General features: G+C 37.4%; 2 protein-coding genes, 1 non-coding gene and 1 pseudogene across 3 annotated transcripts; 3 read left to right on the forward strand and 1 right to left on the reverse strand.

The window, feature by feature from the left end:
- The window catches only part of LOC149499214 (uncharacterized), a 35054-nt pseudogene extending 22991 nt beyond the window's left edge, over positions 1-12063 (reverse strand).
- A 316-nt stretch (positions 12064-12379) lies between these two features.
- On the forward strand, positions 12380-12486 carry LOC149499215 (small nucleolar RNA R71). The gene has a single exon (XR_016319089.1). It is a non-coding gene; the product is annotated as a small nucleolar RNA R71 (small nucleolar RNA).
- Positions 12487-16882: 4396 nt separating this feature from the next.
- Positions 16883-19248, forward strand: LOC149499216 (acetylserotonin O-methyltransferase-like). The gene is made up of 2 exons (XM_089726795.1): positions 16883-17693; positions 18686-19248. The coding sequence occupies exons 1-2, from the start codon at positions 16962-16964 to the stop codon at positions 18974-18976; spliced, it is 1023 nt and encodes a 340-aa protein (XP_089582921.1). The 5' UTR covers positions 16883-16961; the 3' UTR covers positions 18977-19248.
- A 4300-nt stretch (positions 19249-23548) lies between these two features.
- Positions 23549-24769, forward strand: LOC149499217 (uncharacterized). The gene is made up of 2 exons (XM_089722342.1): positions 23549-24199; positions 24332-24769. Exons 1-2 carry the CDS (start codon positions 23549-23551, stop codon positions 24767-24769), a joined length of 1089 nt encoding a protein of 362 aa, XP_089578468.1.
- The last annotated feature ends 307 nt before the right edge of the window (positions 24770-25076 follow it).

Below are 25076 nucleotides of genomic sequence, written 5' to 3' on the forward strand. Positions count from 1 at the left end.
AGTCACCTTCCATCTGTATCCAGAAATAACCCTGCCTCATGATTTTTCTTGTGAGTACCGCAAACTCCTTCGTGCACCTTCCTCATTATGTCTTCTCCCTCTTGCTTACTCACACATCTCAGCAACATCCCATCCCAAGCTCTTCTGTAGAGTTCACTATCGGCTAAAACATAGTTCAAAGCCATTTTCCTGAGAACTGCACGGTCTTCTTTCGTTGCATCATCAGAAAAAGTACCGTCTTTCATATACCTCAGAATATCCGTAAACCATGGTTCTTCCTCTGACTCTACCTAGTTCACAAAATGTTCTTTATAGCACGGGATATTGGCTGTGGTAATGATAAATGGTTTCTTCGGAACTTTACTCAAATCCTGCCAAGCCGACGCTAAGTTTGCCAAGGCATCTGGAATTCTGTTATAGGTTCTTCCTATGTGAGTAAAGGTGATCTTGTCGAATAGTGCTGCTTTCTTCAATAAGTACTCAACATAAGGCTTCAATCTTTCTTCTTCTACCTTCCATCTCTCATTGGCGTGCTCAATAACCAATAAAGAATCTCCTATTACTTCGACTTCCTTAGCGCCGGACGCAAGGAGAGCTTCCATCCCCATGATGCATGCTTCGTATTCAGCCATGTTGTTAGTGACCGGGAACAACAGTCTCTTGCACATTGTGGTAATTTTGCCATTAGGTGCTTCTATCACAATACCAGCTACGGCTCCATTTCTGTTGGCTGATCCATAAAAGTACAACTTCCAAGCCCCTGTCTCGATACATTATAAATGTTCATCTGGAAATTCCAATTCCCAAGGTTCATCACTTGCAATTGGATTTTCTGCCAAGAATTCTGCTACAGCCCGGCCTTTGACCGTTTTCTTCGTTACAAAGTCCGTGTCCACACTAGACATCTGAATCAACCATTTAGACAACCGTCCCTCTAGAGTAGGCGTTCTCTGTAGATACTTCAAAGGATCAATCTTGGAGACAAAAGTGATCTTGAAGGAATCAAAGTACGGCCTCAACTTCTTTATTGACCATACTACTGCCATGCATGTTTTCTCTATCAGGTTGTACTTCTCTTCGATAGGCAGTAGTTTTTTACTAATGTAGTAGATTGCCTTTTCTACTCCAGTGGCGTCCGGCTGTACCAACATCGCTCCAACTCCTGTATCTTCTATGGACAAATACAAGATTAGAGGTTCTCCTGGTCTAGGTGAACTAAGCACCGGTGGAGTCATCAGATTCTTTATGTGGTCAAAGGCTTTCTGGCAGTCTTCGTTCCACTTAACTGACTGGTTCTTCTTTAGCAGCTTGAAAATTGGAGCGCAAGTGATGGATAACCTCGAAATAAACCTGCTGATGTACTGAATTTTACCCAAGAAGCTTCTCACCTGACGTTCTGTCCTTGGCGGTTCCATATCCTGAATGGCTTTTACTTTGTCTGGGTCAACCTCAATCCCGTTAGGTCCTACGACGAAGCCTAACAACTTCCATTTTGTCACTCCGAATACGCATTTCTTGGGATTGAGTCTCAAGTTATACTGCTTGACCCGTGCGAAGAATTTCTCCAGCATCTCCGCGTGTTCTTCCTGTGTTTTTGTCATGATCACCATGTCATCTACATATACTTCCAACCCTTTATGGATCATATCATGAAATAATGTTGTAGCCATTCTTTGGTATGTTGCCCCGGCGTTCTTTAGTCCAAATGGCATCACCCTATAGCAAAAGGTTCCGAAATCCGTGGTGAAGGCCGTTTTGTGCTTGTCCACTAAGGCCATCAGTATCTGGTTGTATCCGGAAAATCCGTCCATGATAGAATAACATCCCATTCCGGCAGCACTGTCGATCAAAACATCAATGTGCGGAAGTGGAAAGTCATCCTTAGGCGAGGCTTTGTTCAGGTCCTTATAATCAACACAGACTCTTATCCTCCCATCTTTCTTCAACACTGAGACTATATTTGCCAACCATTCCGGATAGTGAACTACTTCTAAGAATCCCGCGTCCAACTGCTTCTGGACTTCAGCTTTGATCTTGTCCTGCCACTCTGGTCTGACCCTTCTCCTTTTTTGCTTTACTGGCTTAACGCTCTGTTCAGTAGGAATGAAGTGTTCTGCTATCGATCTGTCGATTCTTGGCATGTCCGCATAGCTCCAGGCAAATACCTCTGAATTTCTTCTAATACATTCTTGAAGATCCTGTCTGAGCTCAGGTTTAAAGTCTGATCCGATTTCGATTATTTTAGGATCTTCAGTGGTGCTTAAATTAAATGCAAAATGATGCAATGCATTTATGTCAAATATGCGAGTGGTATAATCAATGCCATGAACGTGACAATTAAGAAAATAAGAAAACAAATAGTCAAAGTTCACTTCCATTGATTGAAATAAAAGAGGAAAACCATCCATAGTGTTCTCAAAACAAGGATCAGAAAAACAAAATACAGGATTAATTGCCTGTTCAATACATTCATTACAAGTATCCCTTATCGCCTGGATTACTTCATCGGCATCTGCACCTTCTTCTTCTTCTGCCGGGGTAGCTTCTATCTTTTCTTCAGCTAGCTTCATCTTCAGCACCTTCCTCTCTGCCTCTTCAGCATCTTCAGTGGCTAAAACTGACTGGAGGATCTGCGCCTTGGCCTTCTGCTCTTGCACCAGCTTTGAAGCTTCATCCCCAATCCCCAAAAAGTCTTCAAACTCAGATATCCGCTTTGACCGCTCAGATTCGGTGCTTGCTTCTGTCATGCACACCATAAACTTGGTTCCATCTACCAGCTGTTCCAAGGAAGGCTCGGGTGATTTGATCAGCTTCTCCTCATAGTCGGTCATAAATATCTCCAAGCCGGGATAAGTCTTTCCTCTACTTTGGAATTCTCCTTCAGCTTGTGGAATAAAGAAGATATGATTCATATTCGACCCTCTGACCGGAGACCGAATCTCATACTTCTCCTTCTCCTGGTTCTCAGAATAACCCAATCCGCGCTTGTCCTGCTGTCCCAATGCCGATGAGAGTGGTTCAAACCTTCCTTGCAGCTCTCGACCCAAGCCTTTGCCGTACTGCCAATTCATCTTCTTCATCATCTTTCTCGAAAAAGGACTCATTTTATTCACCGCACTCTTGCTCTCGGTGGTGGGCACATCAACTACTGCCACCTGAAAACCCGATAATGGTACCGCCAACTCTAGACCTTCCACTGTTGCCACACTCAGATCCTCTTGCGCGTTGACCGTCACCACATCTATACCCCACGGGATTTTTACTTTTCTGTGCAAGGTGGACGGAACTGCACCTAAAGGATGGAGCCAAGGTCTTCCCAATAACAGAGCATAGTTGGCTAAAATGTCCAGCACAACTACGTCTACCCAGCTCTCCACAGCCCCTGTGGATATCTTTGCTTTAAAAGTTCCTTTTGCGTTCCGCATGGTGTTGTCATAAGCTTTGACCACCATATTTGATGGCTCGAGTTCAGACTCTTCAATTTTAAACTTAGACAGCATTTTCAACGGGCATACACACAGTGCCGATCCACTATCCACCATCACGTTCCGGGTATCGCGTCCATTGACGGCAATCTGAATATACAGTGGCTTACAGTGGTTTCTTCCTTCTGGTGGAAGGTCCAAGTCAAAGAAAGTGACCTCGCCTATTCTTCGTTGTAGCACGTTGATCATATCAATGCTTTGAATCCGAGCCGGCACTCTGACAAAAGTCATGGCTTCAAGTAAAGCTTCTCTATGCTCCTTGGACGCTATCAGCAAATCCCATATTGAAATATCGGCTCTCGTTCTTTGCAACTGACTTAGTACCGAGCTGGCGGTCACCCCACTAGGTGCCTTATTCTGACTGCTTTCTCCAGCCTCGACAGTCTTCTTTGGCCCTTTAGCTACCTCTTCCTCTTTCTTTTTCTCTTTCGGCTCATCTCCGCCTTTCTCTGTCATTCTCTTCTTTGTTCCATCAACAACCACCTCTTTTCCCTTAGCCTGCATATTGCTCTCGGGATTGTATACTCGCCCACTCTGGGTCAAGCTCTGAACACCTACTTCGTTCACTTCCTCTTCACTGTTGTAATACCATTGTTCCTCTTGGTCGGCTAAGCTCTTTTGAATGGCAAGCTGGAGCTGCTCATCCTCATCTTCCGGCACATCGCCTACCTTCACCGTGATGCTTTTCTCGATTTCAATCTTCACTGGCACCTTCTCTTCCTCATCGCTACTACAGTCATCCCATATGTTCAACATAGCGCACATCCGCTCTTCCCATTCCGCTTCTGCCAATACCACTTCTTCTGGTAATCCACTCCCGATCGCATTGACTGATCCACCCGATTGAGTCTTACGGGATGGATAACTGTACTGATATTGGGGAAGCGGATTGTTCTTGGTACTTGGCTTGCTCTTGTCTGAAGGCTTAGTAATCTTCCCACTGTCAATCAAATCCTGAATATCATGCCTCAATTTGAAACATTCATCAGTTGAATGCCCTTTGCACTGATGATAATCACAGTTTCGGTCCATATACCTCCCTCGCACAAGCTTAGTCGGGTCGACTGGCAGCTTCGACAGCACTCCATTCTTGATGCATGACCTTAGCACTGTGGTCAAGGGTCTCCCTAAATCAGTGAACTCTCTTCTAGTTCTCTCATTAACTGCCCCCACTGTATTGCTGTTCCCCAACTGGTTCTGATTACTGCCTCCGGCACCTCTGTCACCATAAGAAGTCCGGTAGTTGCCAAACCCTCTATTTTTCTTCTTTTCTTCCTTGTATAACTCCTCAATGTTCAACCCAGTGCTTTGAACCAAAGCAAAATCAGTGAGAGGCTGAGTTAACATCCTTTCCTTAAAGAAGGGCAACAGACTCCTACTGAAGATTCTAATCAGCTCTTTGTCTTTTGGCCTTGTCTGAACTCTATACAGCTTGGTTCTCCACCTCCTATAGTAGTCAGAAAAGCTCTCGTCCTTCCCCTGTCTTAAATTTTCCAAGTCGCGCAAACCGAACTCATCACTCTCGTCGGTTTTGAAATGCTTGAGAAAAGCAGTCTGCAGTTTGATTCAATTCTTCTGAACCTCTTCATCTAGACCATCATACCACCTCGATAGTCCTTGTGTAATGTTTGCGGGAATGCTCGCAAAACATCTTCCTCGTTGTACCGGTTCATTTGAGAGACTCGGAGAAATTCGGACAGGTGAGAATGAGGATCATTATCTCCTTCAAATATGGTATGCTTGAAAGTCTTAAATGAGGCAGAGCTGGTTGGGTGCAACACATACTCGGTTATGTGGAAGTTGGTGACCGGGTCTTTTTCTTTTACTGCAGCCATTTTGTCAAATCTTTCCTTCAGCTCGGCAAGTTGCTTGAGCACATCATTCTCGACAGGGGTAGTATTTCCCACAGAGGTCTGATTATCTGATACAGGATCTGGCATTTGCCTCTCTTCAACCACAGGTTGGCTGTTAGAAGGGGGAGTATTTTGGTTTTGCGCCCTGTCTTGAGCGAGAGTAGCGGCCACAATCTGAGCAATGGTCCTTATCTGAGCTTGCGAGAATCCGGTCTCATTTCCCATATCATCTGCCATTTCTACTGGATCTGAACCGGGCTCTGAATCTAATGAACTCGAATAACTTACTAAACTGACTGGAATAAACTCAGGAATTGGGGATGTTCTGATTAAACATTGACCAGGATGTCGTTGCCAAACTCTCGAAGCGGTTTCCCGGCAAGGATCAATTCTGACAAAAAATTTCTGAGTTAAAGGGGTCCTGTATGTATGCATGCAAAAATGAAAGCACATAGGATGAGAAATGCATTTCTAATGTGCTAAAGCCAGCATGGAAATAAGATCTCGATTTCGACGACTGGACCAAAAATTCGGTATGAATAATACGTCAACAACTTATTTTGTATTTAAACATTTCGGGCATTATCTGTCGTCGACCGTTCCTTTTGGATTTACGATCAACTATTTTCTCTCAAATCCCTAACTTTTGCCTCGGAATGAAAGAATTTTCGAGCGGGATTTTACTCTTGTTATTGTTTATTATTTTGTTGCATCCTTACTTTTTGCCTTGGAACATATGGTCCCAACGAGGATTTTCATTTTATTTTGTTATAAATTTTGTAATCTCTCACTTATTTTCAGATAATACAAGAAATGTAAAAAGACAAAGGAATCGCAACCCCTGATATCTCCCTTTCCTTTTCGGTATTGATTCACTACAAGTGATTGCATAATATTATTCAAAACGAATTTGAAATCCAGTCTCAAGATCAAGGTCAAATGTCCATACCGAACATTAGCTCTTATTAATGCATGGCTGAAAAAGAAAATATTACGTGATGCATGAATGTCACAACATATGTACAGTTTATATCAAACAGGGGAACGGGAGTTGGGAAATGCATGCCTTCCAACCTTATTTCTCCCACACACGGATTCCATTGGTATAAATTCCGACATCTGTTTCCTAGGAATTGGTCTAATCTCGACAACTAACAGGGGGTTTTGAGATTGACGATATAAACTCTCGGAAATGGATGCGGCACATCAACAGTAAATAGAATCGGGTGCACCTTAGGGGAAGTAACTAAGGCTTTTAACTATGTGCATTGGCTTTAGTCTTATTGGGTTTAACAAAGTCTGGGTTCCGCAAACAGGATTCGGGCTTTGTTGGGCCTACTCCTTTTGACGCACCTTTAAGGTACTAGGCTTGCGGTTGGTAGTAATGTTAATTCTCGGATGGATGCAACTAAAACGCGAGGTTTAGGCTAGATCCACCGTCAAACTTAACACCAGTACCGAAGGGTGATACGGGTAGAATGAGGTGAGAAGAGAGAAATGCAAACGAATGCAAAAATCCTAGAAAGAAAAAGGAAAGCAATTAAACATACATGGACGATTAACAATTTTCCATCGGCTTTTTCTAACCAATTTTATTTAGAAATAGTAGGATTTTTAGAGTCAATTCCTAATTGCAACTATTAATTTGTTAAAAAAAAACAACCGGGGATTAATGGGTGCAAGATCCCCAGCAGAGTCGCCAAACTGTTTTCGTCAAAATCCCAAAACCCCGGAAGGACCTTAGAAAACATCAAAATTTGGTTCTTTTATTTGTTTTATTTTGGAAGGAGGTGATAAAAATCTTTTGGATACGCGATGCCGATAAATCGGTCTTATAAATCATTTGAGTCGCCACCCATTATTTCGGCAATGGGACCGTTTTCAATTTTATTTTACAAAAATGACTCCTTTTAACCCATTTTATTTAAGGCCTAATTATTTGAAAGAAAACTGGTCAGGCGTACCAAGTACGATTCTAGATAAGGGAATTAGGTACGTCGGCCCATTGGAAGCCGACGCCCGGAAAAACCGGCCTCTTTTAACCTACGATTTCTAATTGGTTTTATTTTTAGAAAAGCCAATTATGTAAACCCAACCCGAACAAATCGAATCGAGTTCGTAAATGGAAAATTAATTCACCGTCCCAAATAAATTCATTCATTGCATTCATTCATAAATTAAACATCACATTCACCATTCATCCACCATATATAGCAAAAATAATTGAAAGACCCGCTCTTGCCTTATGGTTAAAGGCGGGCCACAAACCGAGTTTAATAATATAATTAAAAGGAAATAACAAATATTAAATCTCAAAATACCATGATCACAACAGATTAATTGACTTGGTTTGACTAAAACTCAATTTGCCCATTATTGATTATTTCCCGGATTGAGCTAGGAAATCTATTTAATGAGGTGAAATTAAGACAAAATAATAAAAGTAGTCTGGGACTGGAGGACAGTTGCGTCACGCGGCTGTTCTATGGAAGAACAGTCGCGTGGCGCAGCTCTTATTTTTATTCTGGGGTTCATAATAGTTGCGTCACGCAGCTGTTCTATGAAGAACAGTCGCGTGACGGAACTCTGGTTATGGTCCTGTAGACTAGAACAGTTGCGTCACGCAGCTGTTCTATGAAGAACAGTCGCGTGACGGAACTCCTAGCTACGTGACGGAACTGTTCGTGACTTATTTAAAATATTCAGACATATTGATTATTTATTTACAGCGATACATTAAATAAAGCATAAAACAAAATAAAAACTGAGTACGCGAACAGCTGCGTCACGCAGGTGGTCCAATCCAAACTAAGGGCTCTTGGACATGAACAGTCGCGTCATGCAGGTAGTAGCTGCGTGACGCGGCTGCTCTGGTCCGCAACTACCTTTCAAACTGCTCTTTTCTATGTGTTTTTTTTATTAAAGGTGATTAAAACCAACCCAGGAATGTTCAACAATGGGCAAACTTACGTTTTATCAATAATAGGTCAACTAAACACTATGAAAATGAGATTTTTAAGAGACAGAATACTAGAAATGAAAAAGAAAAGTTAGAATCGTTACCTAGCCCTCAGATTTGAGGATTTCATGCACTGGTATAACTTTTCACGATCCCAGAAGCGTGATCACCCAATTCTTTCACAAAAATAAATCATTTTTCCTTTTTTTCTTTCTTTCCTCTCTTTTCCTCTTTTTTATCTTTTTGTATTTTTTGATTTTAAACCTACGATATCTATGACTTGATCTTCCTCAAGTTTACTCAGTTGAGTTCTTGAGGAAAAGCTCTAGTCGTTAATCAAAAACTTAATCTCAGAAGGTTATCTTTTTAGAGGAAATGAGAGCAAAAATGTCAAAAAGTCCCGTTTTTGCTGTAAAATGTTGTATTTATATGGCTAGGGCAACAGAGCATAGTCGCGTCACGCAGGTATAAGCTGCGTGACACACCCGTAACCTGCGTGACGCGACTTACTTTTCGTACAGTTGCCGCGTATCCATACAAACAGTGCAGGCCGTTGCACGGGCGCGCGCCAGAGGTGTCAGCCCTGTTAGAGCTGCGTGAAGCATCTAAAAGTGCCGTCACGCAGGTACTAGCTGCGTGACGCAACCCTAACGCGGGTCAGGCTCCTTTGGGCCGGTTTGATTCAAAATTTGGTTTAAACGCTTCTGGTTTATCGTGATTTTTCATCCCTTATCCTCATTATCATCATCGGGTCAGGTGGGGCATAAAATTACGCGTCAACACCGGCTAAGATGGTCTGCCACCAAATTTTCAGACCCCCTCTTATCTCTAATTTCTACATCAAATTCTTGCAGTAACAAGATCCATCTTATTAGCCTAGGTTTAGCTTCTTTCTTCTTCAACAAATACCGCAGAGCTGCATGATCAGAAAACACAATAACCTTAGTGCAAAGCAAATAAGAACGGAATTTTTCTAAAGCAAATATAATAGTTAACAGTTCTTTTTCCGTTGTGGAGTAGTTGCTTTGAGCACTATCAAGTGTTCTTGAGGCATAATAAATAACATGAGATTCCTTGCCAATTCTCTGCCCAAGAACAGCCCCTACAGCATAATTGCTAGCGTCACACATTATCTCGAATGGAAAATTCCAGTTTGGAGCTTGAACAATAGGGGCTGTGATCAACTTCTCTTTCAATATGTCAAATGCTTGCTTACAGGCTTCATCAAACTGAAAATCAACATCCTTTTGCAAGAGTTTACATAAAGGTTGAGCAATATTTGAGAAGTCCTTGATAAATCGCCGATAAAAGCCTGTATGTCCAAGAAAAGAGTGAACTTCTCGTACACTTACGGGGTAAGGTAAAGATTTTATAACATCGACTTTTGCCTTATCTACCTCTATACCCCTAGAAGAAACAATATGACCCAAAATAAGCCCTTGATCAACCATAAAATGACATTTTTCATAATTAAGAACAAGGTTAGATTCTAAGCATCTTCCCAAAACTTTTTCAAGATTTATTAAACATTCAACAAAAGAATTTCCATAAACAGTAAAATCGTCCATAAAAACTTCTATAATGTTCTCTACAAAATCAGAAAAGTTACTTATCATACACCGTTGAAACGTTGCTGGGGCATTACAAAGCCCAAACGGCATTCGTCGATAAGCAAAAGTTCCAAATGGACATGTGAATGTTGTCTTTTCTTGATCTTCGAGTGCAACTGGAATTTGATAAAATCCTGAATATCCATCTACACAACAATAATGAGTTCTACCCGCTAACCTTTCAAGCATCTGGTCAATAAATGGCAGCAGAAAGTGGTCTTTCCTCGTTGCTGCATTTAGTTTCCTATAATCTATACAAACACGCCATCCATTTTGAACTTGAGCAGGAACTAACTCACCATCGGGATTTTCTACCACAGTAATGCCCGTTTTCTTAGGTACTACATGAACGGGGCTTACCCACTTGCTATCCGAAATTAGATAAATCACACCAGAATCCAAAGCTTTACGATTTCTTTCTTGACAACCTCCATTATAGGTGCGTTAAGACGCCTCTGTGCTTCTCTCCTTGGCCTGCTATCTTCTTCAAGCAAAATTTTATGCATGCATATGGATGGACTTATGCCTTTGATGTCAGCAATAGTCCACCCTATAGCATTCTTATACTTCATAAGAACCTGAATTAACTTCTCCTCCTCCTCCTTCTTGAGTTTATTTGAAATAATCACTGGAAGGGTTTCTTCTTCACCCAAAAACACATACTTAAATTGTTGAGGCAGCGGCTTAAGCTCCAATTTTGGTGGCTGCAAAACAAAAGGCAAAAGAGCATGGTGACATTTAGGTAAATTAATTATAGGTCCATCACTTACCTTAGGGTCTTGTGCTTTTAGTGCAAGCACCACTTCATGTAATTCTTCTTCAATCACAAACTTTTCTTTAAGCTTTCCAAGGCTTTCTGAATTTAAGTCATTGCAAAGCACAACCTTAAGCTTATCTTCTTCATTCAAATGAAGCACTTTTTCAGTCAATGATTCAATAACATCTATGCCACAAACAGAAGAAACATCATTGGGAAATTTCATGGCATCATAAACATTAAATTTAATCACCTCACCATCAAATTCCATAGTTAATGTCCCCTCATACACATTTATCTTAGTTCTAGCGGTACTAAGAAAGGGTCTTCCAAGCAGTAAATTACAGGAATTAGAAGATTTATCATCCTCCATATCAATAACATAAAAATTTGCTGGAAATATTAAGTTATTCGCCTGAACTAACACATCTTCCAACACTCCCTTGGGGTAAACTATAGATCTATCGGCAAGAACAATAAGTATCCCAGTTTCTTTTAAAGGGCCAGCATTTAGTTGCAAATAAATAGAATAAGGCATTACATTTATTGATGCTCCTAAATCACACATAGCCCTATCAATCCTGAAATTACCAATTTGACAAGGTATGGCAAACATACCTTTGTCTTTGCATTTTTGGGGTAATTTTCTTTGAAGCACAGCAAAAACATTTTCTCCCACATCAATATACCCAGATAATTTCTTTTTATTAGTGCACAACTCTTTAAGAAACTTTGCATACCTGGGTATTTTCTTGATAGCATCGAGTAGTGGAATATTGATTTCCACTTTCCGGAATATGTCAAGAATTTCTTTCTCTTCTTCTTCCCTCTTAGACTTGGCAAATCTTTGAGGAAAAGGGGGCTGAATCTTCAGAATTTCAAATTTCTCCAACTCCGCACCATCGGTTGGCTTGACCTTCTCTACTTCTTCCTCCGGTACCAAGTCACGTACACAATTTTTTGCTGCTGGAATTTCCAGCTCCTTTCCACTCCTCAAAGTAATTGCATTTGCATTCTGTTTCGGATTCAAAATAGTTTGAGAAGGTAACTTACCTTGAGACTCTAACTTACCCAATGAAGTGGCTAATTGGCTAACTTGGTTCTCCAAATTTTGGATGCTAGTTCGTGTCTCTTGCTGAAATTGCATAGTGTTAGTAGCAAGTGATTTAACAATGTCTTCAAGAGACATACCTGAACTAGAAGATCCATGATTAGGTGCTGGCTGCCTATTCTGAAATTTTGGAAAATTTGACGGCTTTGTTCTATAGCTCAAATTTGGATGGTCTCGCCAGCCCGGATTATAGGTATTTGAATACGGATCATATTTCCGTTGAGGACCTAAAAAATTTCCCATTGCATTGGCTTGTTCTTGACTTTCATCTTGCAAAGTTGGACACATGTCTGTAGGATGTCCAGTATAGGCTCAAATTCCACAAGCTTTAACTTGCTGCCCTTTCCCTACAACTAAATTCTGAACCAAAGATGTTAAATCATTAATTTTATTTTCAAGAGAAGAAACACTTACCCCATTAATATTTCTCGAAGGTTCATGGCGAGACCCGAATTGTTGAGAATTTGCAGCCATCGTGGAAATCAATTCCCTTGCGGCTTGGGGAGTTTTATTATCGATTGCTCCACCACTTGCTGCATCTATCATTTGCCTCTCCATAGGTAATAAACCTTCATAAAAATATTGTATTAAGGCTTGATCAGAAAACCCATGTTGCGGACAGCTTGCGCATTTTTTCTTAAATCTCTCCCAATACTCATGTAGAGTTTCATTATTCTTTTGTCAACTCCCACAAATATCTCTTCTAATGCTGGCAGCCCTTAAAGCAGGAAAGAATTTATCTAAGAAAGTTCTTACCATTTCTGTCCATGACGTAATAGATCCGGATGGCAAATAAAATAACCACTCTTTGGCAGAATCGGCTAAAGAGAAACGAAAAGCTCTTAATTTTATTTGTTCCTCAGAAATTCCATGGGGTTTCATGGTAGAGCATACAACATGAAATTCGTTTAAATGTTTGTGAGGATCTTCATCCAACAAACCTCTAAAAGTGGGCAATAATTGGATCAAACCTGATTTAAGCTCAAATGCAGCCTCCAAAGCTGGGTATGTGATGCAAAGAGGAGTTTGATTAATTGGAGGTGTTGCCAACTCCCTTAATGTTCTCTGATCAGCCATCTCCTCTTCCGGTTCAAACTCACCTGAACTTTCAGAAAGTTCAAGAACAACAGTCTCTTCTGGGTGTGAAGTAGTTGTAGGAACTTTAGGATCAATTGTTTGCTCTAGAGTTACTGTAGCAGCTGTAGACAATTGTTTCTTCTGCTTTGCCTCTTTTCTCAATTGTTTAGCAATTTTCTCGATTTTCGAATCGTATTGGAGATCACCTGTACTATCTGATCTGGTCATACAAAAAAACAATATAATTAATTAACTCTAGTCCCCGGCAACGGCGCCAAAAATTTGGCCCATGTGGAATCCGCCAAAATTAATAATCTTACTACCAATCTAAAGAACTTGAAGAAAATGGTGAGTAAGGTCGAAATCCACAGAGACTAAGATTAAAAATATTATTTTTAAAACCAGAAAATAAAAATGAATTATGAATGGGAGGATTGGAAAAATTATTGAATCTAGCAAAAATAGTAATTTAAAAATGGGAAATTCAATTGGAGAAATATTTCCAGCCAAGGTCAATCTTGTACTAGTTCTTCGTGTTGATCACTGAATTCCAATTGACTTATTAACATAATCAATAAATTGGTTATGGTTACCAAAAATGCTTTAAACAACCTAGTCTTTCCGTAGTAACAGAATAAGCAAGACAACGCGCTTTGATTAATCCCTTACCAATAACTAATTTTGACACGCGCCTAAAATTAAAATATATTGGTAGCATTAAGAATAAGAAAGACCCAGTTCAATCTAATAAACAACATGTGTAGTCTATTCAAGAAGATTGTTTATCCCTTTAATATAACTTGAAAATCTGGCTCTAAACAAGCTATATTAATTGCTACAAATTGTTAACTCAATCAAACAATTACGGATTTGATTATATTAACTAGCACCTGTCACTCTAAATTAATCAAATAACTGGCCATTTACTTAATTAAATAGTACAACAATATCCATCTAAACCATTAATTGCAAGAGATAAACAAATATTTAAGAGTTAAATGAGTAAAAAGAAGAACAATTCTCACAACACTTCGGTATAATTAGCACTTGATTAAACCTTAAGCTGGAGTTGAAAGAATTCAGCCACGTATGGCCATTTCCAAGCTTACAAACTAAAGAAAAGAATTATTAACTCAAAACTCCGATATCCCAACTAATAGCCCATCTCTCCCTTTTATAGAAGAGAAGAGAAGACTATTTCAAAGGAAACTGAGAAAAATATATTTACAATCAAATCAAATCCAACAAAATAAAATCCCATGATCCTCTCTATTCTTCAAAACCTTTGAATAAATCTTCCAAAAAGAATCCAGTAGCTCCTCATCCTCTGACTTAGTGATTTTATCCCAAAAAGGCAAATAAATAGAGTCAAACTAATACCTGCATCTATTTAATCACATGGACCAACAAACCCATCAAAAATACCAAATTATATGACTAAAATAGTCACATTTTCATAGGTTATTCGGCGCAAATAATAAACCCATCAAATAATACGTTTTGATTACCATAAGGAGATCTCTTATTTTATTTCTCCATATATGGTAATTTGCACCATTTAGACTGATCATTTTGGTTGTCCATTTTGACTTGCTCAGAATATTATCACCAACAGAAACCGTATACGTGAACAGTAGTATATGTGAATAGTGACTACATGCGTGAATAGTACTATACGTGAATAGTGCTGGGCTTAAAGAGTGACGGGCAATGCCAATAGTACTGTTCAACACCAACTTTGAGTTACTATTTTACTATTCATCACTAAGTCCATTCTGCAATGTCTTTCCAAGTGGACAGCACCAATAGACTTGTCTTAATTTTCTCTTCATCGCAGTATATTTATTTTTGAAATATATCCACGGATCCGGTACCGCTATCTGACCGGCTGGATTTGTCGAAACCTTCAGCTCTTATACCACTTGTTGGGCCCTTTCAACCAATTAAGAGAAAATTAACGCAGCAGAAAAATAAAAAAGTGACACAGAGAAACTTAACATGGTTCACCCTTAACTGTTTAAGGGTACGTCCACGGGACAAACTTCGAATAATTCTTCCACTATTAAAAAATAGTAGGCTTACAAAGAGAGTAATACAAAAATAGTGGCACTCAAAGTGTTTTCCAAAAAAGCCCCAAAATATTTTTTTCACTATTTTTCTCTCCCATATTTTTAGGAAACCCTTCCTAAAACTAGATAACTCTCTCTCTCTACATTTTTTTTCTTCTTTCTGCTATGTATCTTGTGAGCTGCAATTCATTCTCTATTTATAGAGAATGAAGACGCGTACTTAACGCATCCACCGTTTTCTTTTTCAAAGAAAAAGTGTGTACACGTTTTCCTTTTTTTTTTTTTTTTTTTTTTTCCTTTCTTTTACACATGTGGGTTCCATTTAAGTGGGCATACCACAACAAACTTAGCACAGACTTTAGAACTCTTGTTGGATAGAGTAAGCAACTAAATTAAGACAGTGTTAATTATCGGAAATTACTTGCTTAGACTGGATCTATAGTCACGCTTATAGACCAAATCAATGATAGTAAGGATTCTTTAAAAAATGTTTCAATTTTATCTTTTTTTTTTTTCTAGTATATGACCAGAAATACCTTTGTTTCAATAAGAAATGTTATTCTCATTGGTTTGGTCCATGATTGGGGCCATGGACCCGATCTAGATAAAATTTTCTTTTTTAGCGAAAGTAAACTCTGTTTTTAGTTTACGAGTGTTAATCTTATTTGAAGCAAGTATTATTTCTAAATTACACTTATAAATTGTTGAATGAATAATTCTTGTAGAAAATATATCTTGTTCCGTGTCCAAGATGACTGGTTAATAATTCATGCACATGAATGATAGATTTGGACGTGAATTTGTTGTGTAGTGTAAAGAATACAACAAATCATGCAAATGGCAAAACACTTGTGTGGCTAAAAAATAAATGATAGCCTTTTTTTTTTTTCTATAGAAGATGAATTTTATCTTTTTTTTTTTCTAAATTACTAAAAAAAGCATGAAATAACAAGGAAGAAATAAACTACAACATATCTTCATTTTATGCTCATATGAGCGAGTCTAGGATAATAGGATAGAAAAGAGAGGTTGAGGATTCCCACATATTTGTGAGAGATGTACAATGTATTTTGCTCTTTTTTTATAAAAAATAAATGGCAAACATGAATCTAAAAGGATCATTTTATCCGATGATTCAAAAACTTAGCAATGATTTAACATATTATGAAAAGAGGCATTAATTAGTTAATTATTTTTTGACGGAATTAATTAGTTAATTATTACAAACTTCAGAAATTAAATAGAATTTTATCCATAATTTTTTATTATTAACCTTAATCATAATTCGACTTGGAAGTGCAATTACACTCAAGGCTGTAACTTAAAATATCCATGTCAAAAAGATCAACAAAAGATATATTGCAATAAATCATAAAAGTTGAGGATAGTTTAAATTATTATATCCAATAATAGCAATATGAGATCTTAGTCAAAACTACTAAGGCAATACACATTGTGGGTGAGTTTTTTTGGGATATTTTGCATCTGAAAGAAGGAGATGTTTTCCTGATCGGACTGTTTTTTTGCAAAAGCTTATTAACTCGAGGTAGATTCCTCAAAATGTTAAACTTTTCCTGGTATTTTAATCCTAATAAAAAAAATTTTTTGTTGGTGATAAAAAAAAATATGGATAGATGGTTAAGAACTAAATTGCATTAGCATTAGAAAATTCAGGCAATAAAATTATTAATACTCAAATACTAATAATGCCTATACCATTAAAATCTTGGAAACCGTCAAAAGTTTAGATCCAAATGATTGATTAACTCCAGCCAAAAGCAAAATCAATCGGGTGAATGAGGCCACTTGCTCAAATATCAAATATGCAATGAAAGGGACCCACTATATATATATATATATATTAGTTAATTGTTATATTTAATTAATGAATTAATTAATTTACTTTTAATAATTTTATATATACATTTTATGACTATAAATATGAGCATTGGTGCCATGGCACAACTCAGGCTACCCAACAATAACATATTCCACATTTTATATTCTGAAGCTTCCCTCACAAAAGAGATTTTAGAAAAAATGAGCGATAAAGAAGAAGCAGCAGTACAAACAGAAATTGAAATGTGGAAATATGTATTTGGGTTTAGCAATATTGCAGTGGTTAAGTGTGCTTTTGAGCTTGGAATAGCCACTGCTATTGAAAACCATCAAGGACCCATCACGCTAACTGATCTATCATCCACCGTTGGATGTAACCCATCTTCTCTCTATCGCATCATGAGGTTCTTAGTCCATCACAATATTTTCAAAGAGCAACTCACCGCCGATGGCACCAAAGGCTATATTCAGACACCTCTCTCTCGACGGTTACTTGGTCCAGGCGAGAAGAACATGGCGGCTCTGTTTTTACTGGAGAACAATCCGGTTATGCTGGCGTCATGGAATTTTCTAAGTTCTCATTTCAGACTAAATATGTCTATGCCGTTTGAGGCAGCTCATTGGAAATATACAGCAGAAAACCCAGGCCATAGCAATCTATTCAATGATGGAATGGCTTGTAATGCTAGAAATATGGTGTCTAATATGGTTGAAAAGTGTATAGAGGTATTTGATGGGGTAAAAACTTTGGTAGATGTTGGTGGAGGAAATGGGACTGCTTTAAGGACATTGGTTAAGCTTTGTCCTTGGATTCAAGGCATTAACTTTGATCTTCCTCATGTTGTGGATGTTTCAGAAGAATGTGTTGGTGTTAAGCATGTTGGTGGTGACATGTTTCAATGTATTCCAAACGCTGATGCTGCTTTTCTAATGGTCAGTTTTTGCGTACATTTTGTTCTTGTTTTTGCTCAAACAAGATCCCTTTTTCCGGGCTTCAATTTAATATACACACAACTCTTTTTTCAAGTTTACAAAAAAAAAAAAAAAAAATACAACCATTTTCCCAAAAGAAAATAAATGTTCTTTTGAATAGTAATTTAAGCAGAAAAAATAATTGCATGGTGTAGAAAAGCATTTATATGTTTTTTTTTTTTTTTTTTCCTTAGAATCTCTGAAACTGCTAGTATTTATAGTAATTAGTATAGTAACCACTTTGTCTAGTATTTAGTATTTTTAAGCCTTAGTGTAGCATTTACAGAATATAGTATTTGAGAAATTTATACTTTCGTGTATGAATTTGTGATTAGTATTTATTATAAATAGTAATTATTTTAATTTATAATTACAAACATTACTGATGAAGCACAAAATATCTTGCAATCTTCAATTAACACACTAAAATCAGAGTCCTCTACTGTCTACAGCTTTTGAGAAAATTGCCTACCAAATTTCCTAAGCATCTGGGACCACCAATATATTATCCGTTTGGTGGTTCTTTATCGAGGAAAACGCTTGTCGTAGCTACATCTTCTGCCATTCTTGGAGTGTGTATCTATAACACAAAAAACATTATCTGACAACCCATCTATAAAAGATTTCCCTGTGATCGAAAAAAATAACGATGGTTACATCAATGTTTCATTTAAGAATTAAGTGTATGCAATGCTTTTAGTTAATGATGAATTTTTACTGCCTTTGCCCAAAATAATATTTAAGTCACTAATTTGAGATGTATCAATTATTTGTCTAGTTAACTATTTAGTTAAAAATCAAAAAAATAAAAAATTATTATCACAATTTGTAATCACAAGTAAAAGTAAAAGTTTAAATGATGTATATTGAGGCATAACATAGTAGTAAGTGTATGTACTTGGTAATAGATTATGCTGAATGATATTTAACCTAATTTCACTTGTAAATTGCAGTGGGTTCTTCACGATTGGAATGATGATGAATGTATCCATATCTTGAAGAAATGCAAGGAAGCTATTCCAGAGGAAAATGGGAAGGTGATAATTGTTGAAGCTGTGATTGATGAAGCGAATGACAAGCTTGAGTTCGCGAGGTTGGCGTTGGACATGGTGATGATGGCTCATACTACAGGTAAAGAGAGGACATCTAAGGAATGGGAATATGTTCTAAAGGAGGCTGGCTTTAGCCTTCATACTATAAAATCCATAGCAACTCTTCAATCTGTTATTGAGGCCTTTCCTTGAACATGATTTATTAAAGCCAATTAGTGCTTGTGTTTTTTTTTTTTTTTTTTCTAATCTTAATTTGCTCTTGTTATGGATTTCTCAACACAGTTTGTGTTATTGTTGTAGTCAACCCATTTTCGCCTTAATAACATTGAATTAATTGTTTATGTATGAACTCATTGAGTTACTTTGCATGAGAGAATCTATTTGAAACATTACTTGTGTATATGTGAAAACTCTCATGTAAATGATCATTTGACTTCAGATAATGACAAATTCATTATTAAATATTACTCCCTCTGTTCTCTTTATTTAGAGAAAATAGAAAAACTCTTGGATTACGAAAGTTAGTTAAACGAAATTTTTTTTCTTAAAATGCCCTTTATTTCTTCATTAATTATGGGACAATAGCTAATAGAAAAGGCAATTTCAAGAGGTGCATTTATTGACTACTTACATCATTTGGGCGTCACCTGCATCATTTGGGCGTCGCTTCCAACATTCTTTATTAACTCTATCACATTTTATTACAATGTGGACGTTTTAAATAATATGTCCCAAAAATGATTAAAATTTTGGAGCCAAATTAATGGCCAAATGTTTGAACTTATACATTAAACGCCATAAATTTTCAAAATTTTCACAAAAATAAAGGAGGAAGTACCTAAATTTTGGCTATAACTTGTTTAAACTTGAATAGTTTTCCAATTCAAATTCAAAATTAAAAGCAAAATTTGGTTTCTCCAAATTTAAATGAAATTCAGAAAGTAGTGCCCAAATGCAATACATTGCAGTCAAAATGAAATAGAATTTGAAGCTAAATTTTTTGAGTTTACAATATATAAGTGAAATTACAGTGAAGTATCTAGATTCAAGGAAAATCTATTCACTTCTCCATAACTTCTAAATCACTCACACCATATCCAGAAATGACCACTACTCTGCATCCTCCAGACTTGAATCATATACATAGTGAAGCATAGATGACTATGTTGTTTATAATATGAATGACCCCCAAAATTTTGTTTAAAGCAGCGTGAGGGGAGGGAACAAAAGGGAAAATGTAGCTGATAATATCAAAATCTTTGTGAGTACCATGCTTCTGAATGAAGTTGAAGATGGTCAGTTGAACGAGCTTAGTTATGAAAAAGTTGCGATCGTTTTTGGCATATCTGTGAAGATGTTTATAAGATATGGCGAAATGCAAGGATGAATCCTAAAGGTAACTCAAATGGCTTTAAACATCATTGGAATAGGATAAATGAAATACCCTTTACAAGGCGCATGACTATTAGGGCCCTAGCTGCTGAATTGGGCGCTTCTACTTCATGTGTGCACAAATTGTCTTCTCAATTTGTAATCTTATTATCTGGTTATCTTGTCTTATTAATTTATATTCATATACTTATGCCTTCCTTAAAAATGACAATTACTGTATTTAGCCTTTTAGCAAGTTTTAATTTAGTGTGAGTTTGAAGGCACAATTTTTTAAACAAGTGCACAATCTAGCAAAATGTATGACAACTTCACATTTGACAACTTCACATTTTGAAAAATGCACAACTAATAATAATAATGCCACAAAATGGGTCACAAAAAAGTACAACCATTATAAGGATTTGAAAAAGAAAATGAAAAAGGAGAAGTTCCAGAGTTCTGCTACAAGAACTCGAAAGTGCCAAATTTATGGCAAATTATAGAAAACTCCTGGAAGTTTTAGACTTTTAAACCAGTTCCATAAAGTCTTTGTAACTTTTTCAAATTGTCATTCTTTTATTAAAATATCACCTAAAAGGTTTTTTCTAAACTTTTCAGTTGAAGTTTTGGAGAATTGGTAATAAAAACAAATACAAAGTCATCATAGAATTCAAGCCTGCGATTTTATAAAATCCTATTTTTTTAGTTTTATATGGCAACATATATTGATAATTTAAAATTATCAATTTAGTTGTTGATTCAAATAAACAAGTGTTGAATTCTCTTAAATACAATTTAATTAAACTTTTATATTTTGAGATTTTCATGCATAATTTTGTGTATCTTTTGATTCTTGAAGTTCACATTGAATTTGTTCAACTTGTGATACCTAAGCATAGAAAATAATTCAAGTAACCCTTTAAGGTATATAGTACAAAAATATTTAGTTATCAAGTTATTTTACTTTGAATTTATTTGAAGGATATGTTTGCTATTTATGCACAAGCTAAATAATTTGTGCATCATTGCTTAAAAAAATTAATATTTCATATATTTATTTGTGCATTTAATTGAGTTAATGGTGATGAGTATTTTGTGAATATATTGACATGCATTGCTTGTGAATCAATATGATTTAAAATAAGTTATATGTATCTAATATGGCGTCTAATATATATTATAATGCTCTTTAAGGGCATGAGAAATATATGCATTATACAAAAATAATAAAAAGTTTAGGCTTGATTTTCTAATTGAACCAAACCCTTATAGATTTTGCTCATGTTATATATTTGATTTTGTTTGTTGATATTTGACGTGGTTTTGAATTGTGTTCTTATGATGAGATAAGAATTTGCGAACTAAAAAAATATAATTTGGAAAATCATGTTTTCCTTGTATGAAGTAAATTACTTGTGTTTGTGGTGTAATAATTGCAAACTTTAATTTGTGAAATGTTATTTAATTATCATATATGCAAACATATATGTTAATTGAATCTACAGAAACCTTCTAATCATAAGCCATTACTGATAAAGATGTAGATCGAACTTGCAGTAGCTTGAACAGTCAAACTTGGACCAGCGGCGGCGACACCAGGTGATCGGACCTCCGCGCGCCACCCCACCACCGCTCGTCGTCGCAGCAGCTTCTTCTCATCGTCGGCCAGCTGCGCCATCGCTACACAGCTCCCCAGTCTTCGATAGACAAAAAAAAAAAAAAAAAAATTGGGTTGAACTGAAATTGTGTTGATTTTGAAGGAAAAGAGCTTGAAGCTTCTGGGTTGTTTGGAAATATTCGGCCACCGGGCAAGGCAGCGCCGGCGATAATCCGGCAATCGGCCGATGAGTCTCCAGCGAGACTGTCGGGAGGCAAAAACACCGGCTTCAATCACGGCTCTGCCTTCAAGCTCACCGGCGGCGGCCCCTCAGGGGGTGGCTGGTCGGACTTTTGCATCTGTCCTCTCTAGCCAATGACCGAAAGCTGTTGAGGACCTCAAATCTTTCGCTTCCGGTGACACAAATAAGAGGTTATCATCTAAAACTCCTAGCAAATTTAAGGCTTTTCCTGCTGTTAATTTCACTGAGGATGATATTCAGAAACTATCTCTCCCATACCAATATGCTTTGATTGGAGCTTTTCTGTTTGGAAGACCTTCTATGCAGGCTTTGAAGAAGGCTTTTGATCTTATTGGTTTAAAGGAGATTTTACATTGGGTTTAATTGATTCGAATCATATTCTGATTAACTTTTTTCTTGAGGAGGATTTTCTCCGTTGTTGGCTTCGTCAGACTTGGTTTTTTAATGGATTCTCTATGCATGTCTCCAAATGTTCTGCCTCTTTTCGACTAGATGTCGATAGTTCTATTGCTCCTATCTGGGTTTCTCTTCCAGGGCTCCCCATTCATTTTTTTGACAAAGAGGCTTTATATTCTATTGTTGAATTAATTGGCAAGCCTTTGAAGGTAGATGCCTCTACTGCTTCGCTAGTTCAGCCTTCGGTTGCAAGGGTGTGTGTTGAATTAGATATCTCTGCTGATTTACCTCAACGTCTTTGGATTGGGAATGGAAATTTTGGTTTTTTCCAAGCTATTGAATATGAGAATCTTCCTAAGTTCTGTTTATCATGTATGAAATTGGGTCATGATAGTTCCACCTGTAGGATGGCTTCTAACAGTAATGTGCAAGATCAATTTATTGAGCCTATTAAGAATGCTATTGAACCAGCTCAAGTTTGGGTCCCCAAGAAACAGCCTCCTTCAATAGAATTTAAAAATCAGAATTCTATTCCTAAAATTAATGCAATAGTTGTGTCTACAGTAGGCCCTCCTCCTCCTCAAATTATTCTAATGATCAGAAGGTGTCCACTACGTCTGCTCCCTCTTCGTCGAAGATCAATTCTGATGCTCAAATTTTGCCAACAAAAAATTTCTTGCTGGAAGTGCTCCTTTAGTTTCGGCTCATGGTGCTAAAAAGGTCTCTTGTCCATCTGATGTGGACTTTTGTGATGTTAATAATAAATTTTCTTCTTTGGGATATTTGTTAGAGGGGGATCGAACTGATTCAGATTTTATTGCTAACGTTGATGATCTCAAAAAGGCAGGTTCAATGATTGCTGAAAAACTTTCCGCTGGTAATGTAGATGATAATCTTGAGTTATCTTCTGGTTTAGGATTTCTTAAAGTGATGAAGAAACAACGTAACCGTAAAGTTAAAATAGCTATTGAGCTTCTCAAGCGTACATGGCGTCAAAAGAAAACTCAAGCTTCCATTGACTGCATTCGGCCCAATGAATATAATGAGCTGGAATCTTAGAGGTCTTCCCTCTTCTTCTAATCGCTTGATTCGGCTTTGCCGCACTCATCATATTTTTCTGCTTTTTGTGATTGAACCCATGGTTGATGCTGGTAATAATCTTTCTTATGCTTCTAAGCTTGGATTTGATAATGTTTATTCGAGTGGCAATAACAAGATATGGATACTATGGAAAGATAGTTTTCTACAGCTTTCTAATTTTGTGGATGATATTCAAGTCTTGAGTTGTTCTGCTTTTATTCGTTCTCTTTCGATTACCATTACTCTGTCTGTTGTGTATGGGTATCACTCACGTGCTCAAAGGAGTACTCTTTGGTCTCGACTTCTCAAATTAAGTCATGATACCGTTGGTCCTTGGGTGGTTGGGGGTGACTTCAATGCAATTAAATCTTTGGCCAATCATAAAGGTAACTCGACTCCTAATTTGCTTAGCATGCAAGACTTTGTTGATACTTCTAATGATTGTGGCCTTATTGATGTTCCATTTCATGGTTCCAAATTTACCTGGAATGGTGTTCGTAGTAATGGTAGAGTGTGGCAGAGGTTAGATCGGTTTTTGGTGAATAATGCTTTTTTAGACTGTTTTGATGATCTGAGTGTCAGACATTTGAGTAGAGCTACTTCGGATCATTCTCCTCTTCTGCTTATATGTAATAAGGCTGATTTCAAATTTCCTAAGGCTTTTAAATTCCAACATATGTGGCTCTCTCATCCTACTTTCCTTCCTATGGTTCGTGCTACCTAGAATTTGAATTTCCATGGGGGGGGTATGCGTGGACTTTATCTTAAGTTATTTGCTTTGAAAAAGGCAGTGCGGGAATGGAACAAAAATACTTTTGGCAATATTTTTGATGCAATTTAGGAAGCTGAAAAGGAAGTGGAATTAGCCGAATCTACTTTTAATTTAGCTCCTTCATCGAACCGCAGGAAAGTCTGGCAGGATAAACAGTGTGACTTGATTAGAAAGCTTAAACTTGAGGAGACCTTCTGCAAGCAAAAAGCTCATATTAAATGGTTTGCTGATGGTGATTCAAATACAAAATTTTTCTATAATTATGTGAAGATGGCCACGAGGATTCATCGTATTTCTACTATCAAGACTGAAGACGGGACATGGATTTCTAATCAAGTTGATTTGGGTGCGGAACCTGCCACTTTTTTTTCTTCTCTCTTTAAGCGCAGTGATACTCAACAGAATTATCGACCACTTCTGGATTACTTACCATCCTTGGTTACAGAGGAGAATAATAAAAACCTTGAAAGAACTCCAGCTGATGACGAGACTAAACAGGCTATTTGACAGCTTGATCCTAATGGTGCTCCTGGTCCTAATGGTTTTGATGGCAGATGCTACAGAGAGTGTTGGGAGATAATAAAGTGGGATGTGTGTAGTGCAGTGAAGGAGTTTTTCTTAGGTTTGCCCATTCCAAAAGCCTTTGGAAGTGCTCAGATTATTCTTATTCCAGAAGTGGAAAATCCTTCTTCCTTTAATCAGTATAGACCTATGTGCCTTACAAATTTTATTAGCAAAGTATATACTCGCATCTTGGCAAATCGGGTCTCTCCTTTGCTGGACTCTTTGATTTCTAGTGAGCAAGTAGGTTTCA

This window comes from Jatropha curcas, chromosome 1, assembly GCF_041381405.1.
Source record: "Jatropha curcas cultivar XTBG-Jc1 chromosome 1, XTBG_Jcur_1.0, whole genome shotgun sequence".
Taxonomy (NCBI): domain Eukaryota; kingdom Viridiplantae; phylum Streptophyta; class Magnoliopsida; order Malpighiales; family Euphorbiaceae; genus Jatropha; species Jatropha curcas.

What these genes read in the sequence shown, in the direction of transcription:
- LOC149499217 (XM_089722342.1), top strand. Translation starts at nt 23,549, where the DNA reads ATGGTTGATGCTGGTAATAATCTTTCTTATGCTTCTAAGCTTGGATTT. An exon ending in ATCCTACTTTCCTTCCTATG is followed by an intron (nt 24,200 to 24,331) that starts GTTCGTGCTACC and finishes GATGCAATTTAG; the next exon opens with GAAGCTGAAAAGGAAGTGGA.
- LOC149499216 (XM_089726795.1), top strand. Translation starts at nt 16,962, where the DNA reads ATGAGCGATAAAGAAGAAGCAGCAGTACAAACAGAAATTGAAATGTGG. An exon ending in CTGATGCTGCTTTTCTAATG is followed by an intron (nt 17,694 to 18,685) that starts GTCAGTTTTTGC and finishes TGTAAATTGCAG; the next exon opens with TGGGTTCTTCACGATTGGAA.